This window comes from Fukomys damarensis, unplaced genomic scaffold (genome assembly GCF_012274545.1).
Source record: "Fukomys damarensis isolate Sample0158 unplaced genomic scaffold, DMR_v1.0_HiC HiC_scaffold_17, whole genome shotgun sequence".
NCBI classification, from domain to species: Eukaryota; Metazoa; Chordata; class Mammalia; order Rodentia; family Bathyergidae; genus Fukomys; species Fukomys damarensis.
The window spans coordinates 4,945,741-4,954,061 of NW_022900929.1; the positions used below are offsets into that span (position 1 = coordinate 4,945,741).

General features: G+C 50.0%; 1 protein-coding gene across 3 annotated transcripts in view; it reads left to right on the forward strand.

Moving 5' to 3' along the window:
* The window catches only part of Wipi2 (WD repeat domain, phosphoinositide interacting 2), a 32,208-nt gene extending 23,897 nt beyond the window's left edge, over nt 1-8,311 (forward strand). The window contains exons 7-12 of one of the 3 annotated variants that reach the window (XM_033764805.1): nt 2,615-2,685; nt 4,216-4,323; nt 5,727-5,891; nt 6,533-6,640; nt 7,302-7,393; nt 7,999-8,311. In XM_033764805.1, coding sequence (XP_033620696.1) covers nt 2,615-2,685; nt 4,216-4,323; nt 5,727-5,891; nt 6,533-6,640; nt 7,302-7,393; nt 7,999-8,111 — 657 coding nt within the window. In that variant the 3' untranslated portion in view covers nt 8,112-8,311. Of the gene's footprint in view, nt 1-2,614; nt 2,686-4,215; nt 4,324-5,726; nt 5,892-6,532; nt 6,641-7,301; nt 7,454-7,998 lie in introns of all 3 variants that reach the window. The other 2 variants (XM_010642830.3, XM_033764806.1) reach the window with 2 other exon arrangements.
* Nucleotides 8,312-8,321: the final 10 nt, after the last annotated feature.

Consider the following 8,321-nt stretch of genomic DNA (forward strand, 5'->3'; position numbering starts at 1 on the left):
TTTTTTTTTTTTTTAGCAAAACATTTATTGGTACATTTTAGGTATACATAATGATTACATTCATCATTGGGAATTTGTACCTGTTAGATTTTCATTTTCTTTTCACTGAAATCCTAGAACAGCCTCCCCTCTCGAGTCAGCTCTCCCCTCAGTCCCACTTCCCAGGTACTTTCTGTATTCCTTATGTTACTTGATCTCAGTGGGTCCTGTCAGGATTGGGCTCCAAGCCTGACTCTGTTAATTGTGCTGGTAGCCAAGTATATCCCGCCCCCAGCCCCACAAGTTATAAACTCAGTGTTCACATAACTCAATTACGTGGACTCCCGCATGGACTGTGTGGGTGACAAGGGTACTCAGCAGGGAAGGGCCAGGGCAGTGTAACCCAGCCTCCTGTGGCCTAGTACACGGTGATCCCCCTGAAGCTCTGGGCCTCAGACGCCACGGGCACTTATGCCCCAGGCAAACGAGATGCAGCAGTGACCGTCGGTTATATTTCAGCCTGCCTGTTTGTGTGCTCCTGGGAAGGAAGTATCTGTTCTTCCTAAAGACTTGTAAGCTTTTTTATTAAACTTGGGCGTGTGCTATTTCATCAGATAATTTAGGAAGTTAAAATATTTTAAAAAGGAAATTTTATTACTTGTATACATTAATGATTATATATTTCATATGCAGCCCAAGACAGCTCCACTTCACTCATTGTGGCCCAGGCAAGCCCAAGGTTGGACCCTTGTTTGCTAGACCAGCCCATGGCCCCTTCCCCTTCCCTCCAGGAGTATGGAATGAAATTGTTACCCCTTAATCAAATTCTCCCGTTGTTTCTTATTAGCTCTTGGTCCTTAAGGCACTTGATATAATTTCAAAGCGACAAAAAGTAGAAAAATTTTTTCCAGACGGTAAAGAACGGGCATCTCATGAGCATTTAAACAGAATCCTGTTTGTGGAATTATATCGCTTGGCCTTCTCAACCTACTGTGTTCTGAGGCCAGGCCACTAAAGTATATAACTTTAATCCCGCTTCCAAGGACCTTACTATCGTAAGGTCCCCAAGTACCCTTGACTAGTATGACACTAGATTCCTGTTGGCCTGCACCCCTAATCCTGGCACTCTGGGAGGCTGAGGCAGAAGGATCACAAGTTTGAGTGATACCCTGTCTCAAAAAAGGGCTGGACAAGGTCCCGAGTTTGATCCCAGGTACCGAAAAGGGGGGCAGGACTGGAGATGTAGCTCAGTCCAAAGGCCCTAGGTTCAGTTCCCGGCACAATGCACAAGTGAATGAATGTCTGAAAAGTTTGAGCTATAAAGGAGAAGCCCTTTGCCTGTAGTTTTTGTGTGTAGAACTTCATATCCCTCTGATTCTTCAAGAGTTACTCAGTGGTGTCCCTGATCCAGAGGGAACCGCTGCTTTTCGGCCCCATGTTTTTTTGTTTTGTTTTGTTTTGTTTTTTGGGTTTTTTTTTTTTTTTTAACCTGGAACTCACTATGTAGTCCAGGCTGGTCTCGAACTCACAGCGTTCCTCCTGCCTCAGCCTCCTGAGATTACAGGCGTGCACCACCACGCCCGGCTTCAGCCCCGTGTTTGCCTCACCCATCCACAGCCTGCTTCCTGCAGGCTGCACCATGTCCCCTCCACGGCCCACCTCAAGTTAGGTAAATGGCTTCTCTGTGTGCTGTGTTTAAGTGGACTGCCCTTTTCTTGCTATTTATAAACATGTAAGATATTTCTAACAATTTTTCTGTTTCACAGTTTGAACCTTCTAAACCTTTTATAGTGTGAGGTAGAAAGTTGAATAATTCTTCCCACCCTGCAAATCTGAAATACGGCTGTTGCAAGGTCTCCATTTTGTTTGCCCATCCATTTCTTTTTGTGCTATTTTAATGTCAGCACTTAACCAAAATCTTTTAATAGTCTGATGTTGGAAGTCCTGTTCACTTGTCTTCTTGGCTTCCAACTCTTACTCATCCGTGCATCCATTCCATCTCAACCACGCACAGTGCCCGTTAACTTGCTTGAGGGAAGGAAGACAGGAGAGAGACATGGGGAAAGTCGGGTCTTCAGGCTGTTCATTGTAGAGCAGGGAAAGGCCATAGCTCACCAAGTGTTCACCTTTTTTCCTCTTAGTGAAAGTTTATTTTAATATGTCCTAGCAATTTGTTAAGTTTGGATTTACTCTTTCTAAGGCAGCCAGGCAAAATTTCCAGCCAATGAATTATAGTAGTTTAAATGACTTTCATTCCACATTAAGCTTCCAGACTGTCGTGTCTAGAATAACAATAAATTGAAGGAGGCTGAAAGAGAGGCAAGTGTGCTGCTGGATCAGGAAGAGGGCTGCTCAGGTTGGCCTGTGGGGTTTTGGGCTCCACTCGGGAGCAGGGCATGAAAGAGAGGCCCCAGGCTTTTCCCCAGGACAGTGCTGTTACTGGAAATGGGCTGCAGGGTTCATTTGTTGTCTGATACAAAAGAAATAGAAGATGGGCTGGGTATTTAGCTCGGTTGTTCCACCGCCTGCCTTGCAAGCACAAGGACCCGAGTTCTATCCCCGGTACCAAAATAAAGAAATAGAAGAGGTCTGTTTACTCAGTTTAAATTCTGTCTTTTTTCTTTCCCTGTTGCAGGGGACCGTGATTAGGGTATTTTCCATTCCAGAGGGACAAAAACTCTTTGAGTTCCGGAGAGGAGTAAAGAGGTAAAGTCTATAATTCCCTGGGCTGATTCTGGAGCTTGTATCTGGCTTTTGATTTCCATTATCTGTGACCCAAAAGGTGTGATTTGAAGGTATAGCAGGGAAATTCTGGTTAAATACAAAACCCTTGTCTACCCAGCAGGATAAACTGACTGATGTTCAAAGGCAGTCTGGTCAGGGCAAGGAGAGAGCACTTCCGTGAAAGTACGCTGGGTCGCCTATGCCTATGCAGAACCCCCGCTGGTTCCCTACTGCTAGATGACTGGCCAGAAGTCACCGTGGGGAGTTCCCTCAACTGTCCCACAGATAGAGCCGGGTGTGCCTCAGTGTCCCCATTTCAAAGGGAAAGCCAGATGATGTAGTCCCTTCCCGACTGCCTGCTCTGTTGTCCTGCTTCCTTGTGTCCCTTGGATTTCCTCACACCTCCTTTTTGCAGATGGTTCTCCTTGTACTCCTGCCCACTGACTCTGGGTACCTTAGATAGCGATAGCAGGCTAGGATGTGCCCATCTGCTCCTCATCCCTCTCACAGGTCAGCTTGATAAACAGCCTCAGGGCCCAGCCAGGCTTTGGCCCTTCCTTCCCTCCTGTGCATCCAAGTAGCACCTGCTGTGTCCCCCACCTCCAGCCATGTCCCCTGAGCTCGTATTCATTGGAGTTGGCAGAAGAGGTCCATATAGTTAGGTCACAGCCCACTCGAAGCCTTCCCTGCCCCCTACCTGCAGGATGAGCCTCCTCCCAGGTGCATAGTCCTGCTCCATCCTCATGTCCCAGCTGCACTGCATGCCCAGATCGTCATCAGAGCAGAAGTGGCTCTGTGGGTCCCACTGCTGTCAGGGCAGCCTCTGCTGGACTCACAGTGAGATTCCTTGCTCTGTACTGTGCCAGAAACTCCCACTTGTTTTTTCTGGCACACTTCTGCTGTGGCAGACAGTACCTGCACGCGCATGCACACCCACACCAAGCACCATCAAGGCCCCACCACACCTGGCTCCCTCATTACCCCCAGGCTCCAGTGTTGGGGGTGGTACAGTGTAAGCACTGTAAATATCTGTCAGATTGAATGAAACACCTCCAAACAGCACACATGGTGCTTTACATTCCTGGAGTTAAGAGAAAGTTCCTGTTTATGTAATTAATGGCTTTGAGATTTCTCAGTGATGTGTAAGATACACTGGAGACTTAGCATGTGCAAAGTTGTGCTCTGTATGTAAAGATCACCAAGCTTACTGATCTACCCTCTGCAATGATAAAAATTTCAGTAATTTAAAGTATTGGGTTTTCTATAACTAACCTCAGGGTTCTAAATCCATCCTAATACAGCCAAAGATGGTTCCATACCATCCTGACTCTGGAATTGCAAAAAAAAAATGGGCCATCTAGGGATGTTACAGAATTGTTCATACTTGGTTTTGCCTCCTGAACATTTTCCACTCAAGTTTCTGAGGATGTCGTAGGAGTACGAGGGCATCAGCAGACCCAAGTCCACCCAGTGAGGCTGTCCCTCCATCCTCTCATGTGCCTTGTCCCCCAGGTGCGTGAGCATCTGCTCGCTGGCCTTCAGCATGGATGGCATGTTCCTCTCTGCATCTAGCAACACCGAGACTGTGCACATCTTCAAGCTCGAGACTGTGAAGGAGAAGTGAGTTACAAAAGGGGTCTGTTTCCTTATTCTCAGTGTTCTCAGGACTTAGCCGGGCTCTGGGGTTGGGAGCCAGGACCTTCAGGCGCTAGGTGCACGCTGTACCACTGAGCTACATCTGGCCTCCGAGTTGTCCCCCAACTGTCCAGATAGAAGTGTAGCATAAAGCCTCCCTGCTTCCTGCCTCGTTGGCCAGTGCTGTCCTGGCTTGGTGATACCCTTTCAAGTATAACACGTGGCAGGTGCTCCTCACTCTCCATCTTCTGGCCAGGGGTGGGCGTGGTGGCACACGCCTGTAATCCCAGCATTTGGGTGGCTGAGGCAAGTTCCAGACTAACTAGGCTACATAACAAACAAGAACCCTGCCCTAGAAAAAAAAAGATTAGGCCAGGCTGGGGCTTCAGATGCACACAGGTGCCTTGTGACCAGCTCCCTATCCCCTCTGCACCTTGCATTGCACCCCACATACACAGGCAGCCGGGCTCAGCACTCACTGGAAGAACAGCCAGCCCTCAGCAGGGAGAACAGGGCTAATTCAATCTCAGAGTGGACAATACACTGAATAGGTATAGTGAGCAGTATGCTTATATTTTTTTCCTTAAATTTTGAAAAGAATATCCTGTTAGGATTAGTATTGTTTGAGTTGAGTCCTATGTTGTGGGAGCTTTCTGTGGGTTTGTTTTGGTTTTGATTTTAGAGACAGGGTCTTGCTGTATATCATTTTAGGTTGGCCTTGAACAATCCTCCTGTCTCAGCCTCCTGAGTGTTAGATTACAAAAATGTGCCACCATGCCTGGCTCAGTAGGGGGAACTTTTTGAGACAGGGTCTCATTTGTAGTTGAGGGTGAACTGTCAGATGGGCTGGAGTCAAACTTGCAGTCTTCCTGCCTCAGCTTTCCAACTACCTTAAAAACATACATGAGAGGGGCCAGGGATTTAGCTCGGTGGCACCGTGCCTGTCTTGCAAGTGCAAGGTCGAGTTTGACCCCTGGTACCCCAAAAAAACCATGAGAGGGCCAGGGATATAGCTCAGCAACACAGCACTGCTCTGGCAAACACAAGGCCTTGAGTTTGATTCTTGGTACCAAAAAGAAACAAAACAAAATGAGCGGGGGTCAGTGATACACTTACCTAGCATGCTGGAGGCCCTGGTTCAATCCACAGTACTGCAGTAAGGGGCCTAGGAAACTGCCTTGAGAAAGGCAGCCGGCCACCGAGGAGGACTGGTTCCTCCTGTTCTGACTCCCACCAGGGAGACGAACCCTGGCCTGCGCCTGTTTTCCACAGCCCCCTTCTTCATAGAGTAGAGCTTTTGCCATTTTGGGTTCAGGGATTGCGGTGAGTGATGGGGACACATGCCTCCAGGGGATCCACTTCCCACGTCCGGTGACCTCTCTCTGCAGGCCCCCTGAGGAGCCTACCACTTGGACTGGCTACTTTGGGAAGGTGCTCATGGCATCCACCAGCTACCTGCCCTCACAGGTGACAGAGATGTTCAACCAGGGCAGAGCCTTCGCCACCGTCCGCCTGCCCTTCTGTGGCCACAAGAACATCTGCTCCTTAGCCACGTAAGGACAGGCGCCCACTTCCTGGCTCTGCAGTCCCACGGTGCTTATCAGGGAGTTATTTGGGAAGGACCATGGTGGGCCTTTGCAGAGTTATTTGGGAAGGACCTGAGTGTGTCTTCTGGGGGGTGGGGCACAAAACCTTCCATTGCCATTTTGCTGAATATTTCATGTTGATGAACAACATTAAATCAACCCTTTGGGCAGCTGGGCGTGGTGGCGCATGCTTGTAATCCCAGCACTCGGGAGGCTGAGGCAGGAGGATCGCTGTGAGTTCAAGACCGGCCTGGGCTACATAGTGAGTTCCAGGTTAGTCTCAACTACACAGTGAGACCCTGTCTCAAAAAAACAAAAATAAGTAAATAAACAAACCCTTTGGGCCACAGAAATGGGCATGACAGCGGGAGCCGGCCTGGGCAGCACGTGCCATCACTGTGCTGCTTAGCACGTAGCCGAGTCCCAGACACCCACCTTTGTAACCAGAGTGCTCCAGGCACCTGCAGCGGAGTCCTTGTCCTCTTCTGCCAGGTCTGCGCATGCCTAGCAGGATGTCCCAGGGCAGTCAGCAGGAGACCCTTCTTAGGTCAGTGAGGCCATTTGTGTAAGCTACGCTCTTAGCATGTGGCTGCTTTGGTTCCCACTAGAATTCAGAAGATTCCCCGGTTATTGGTGGGCGCTTCCGATGGCTACTTGTACATGTACAACCTGGACCCCCAGGAGGGCGGCGAGTGCGCCTTGATGCGACAGCACAGGTGAGAGTCTCTGCGGCCACCATCTTGGGTACAAAGCAGGGATACCAAGGTGATCCCTTATGCTGGCCTGTGCCCTTAGGGGCTTCCCTGTCCCAGATTAAAACAACTCCAGCTGGTGCCAGGGCCTCTGGGCTGCAGCACAGCAGGAAGAGGGCTGTGCTGTGGATGCCCCTGTGTGCAGAACAGCAGGCGGCCCACCCTGGCCTAAAGCTGGGGCTTAGAGTTTTGAAAGTGAAAAAAGCCAGGACATAGTGGCCTCCCCAGGCCACACGGATCACTGGAAGACATGGGGTTTGAGAGTCATACCTGTTCGTTGGGAGTTGGGAAGTGATGTAGTTTGCCTGTCTCTTTCACACCTCTTATTTGAAGGTTCTGAATACAACCTTGTAATACTCTCATAGTCAGGAGTGGAAATGGTAAAAGTTGTTTCCTTAATACTGAACTCAATCGTTGGTCATCCCCTTTAAAATGAGATGCTGTAACTTGCTTCACTGAGCTTGCTTTGTGAATCGCCAGGGGACAGATGCCCAGGGTGGTGGGTCAGCAGCCATAGTGTAAGGAAAGGCAGTGTCCATCTGTGAGTGGCCTGTTGCTGGCCTGTTGTGGCTGCTGAGCTGTCCTGAAAGCACTCAAGCCTGTTCCTGTCCTTGGCTCTCTGTAGGCTGGATGGCAGTATGGAGACGACCAGTGAAATCGTAGACTCTGCCTCTCACGACTGCCCCTTAGTAACACAGACCTACGGCGCCGCAAAAGGTGCTTATGTGCCCTCTTCCCCCACGAGGCTTGGTAAGGGGCAGGACGCGAACCTGGAAGGTAATTGCTGCTGCAGGAGGTGGTCCTTTCTGGTGTTTTCACTGGTGTTGCCACCTTCTGTGGGGTTTGGGGGAGTGGTCATCCTCCCATGCTGGAGGCAGGAGGGAGAGCAGCGTGGCTATGTGGCAGGGAAGCATGTGGACAGGCCCCTGAGGTCACCTGCACCTAGACCCTTGCTCCACGTGAGCTGGATCTCCACGCCCTGGGGACTTGGTTGAGAGATGCCAGGGTGTGCATCCTGCCCCCCATTCTCCGAGGTAGATAGCCCTGTGGGGCCCAGCTTCCATATAGTGAGTTTGAGCGTCTCCCCACTTGCTAGGAAAGCACACAGCCTGCCCGTTCGTTGTGCGTGCCTCATTTTGACACTGATGAGTGTGGGAAGCTGAAGGGTCTTACATTGAGCTGCCTGAGGCTGTAGAGACCCTGTTAGACAGAGGAGTGGTTCCATTCAGAAGTCTGGCCTGTGGGTCACGGTATCCTCAATGCAGCCCCAGAACCTGTAGCTCATGCCCAGCACTCTGAGGGTGGCTCCTGTGTCCTTGCAGCCTACACTGAAGACCTGGGTGCCGTGGGTGGCATGTGCCTGGAGGACGAGGCCAGCGCCCTGCGCCTGGACGAGGACAGCGAGCACCCTCCCATGATCCTGAGGACGGACTAGTGAAAGACAGACTCAGCAGGGGATTCTGCATTGCTGCTATGGACTTTGACATAGACTGGGGAGAGGATGGCAGAGACTAAAAACCGTACTAGTCTAACTCCATACTTCTGAGAAGAAGCACCGTTTCACTGCAGTGGCTTTTAATCCTGCTTATGAATTTTAGCTCTTTGTTTTCTCTCTCTCTCTTTTTTTTTTTTTTTTTCCAAAGTT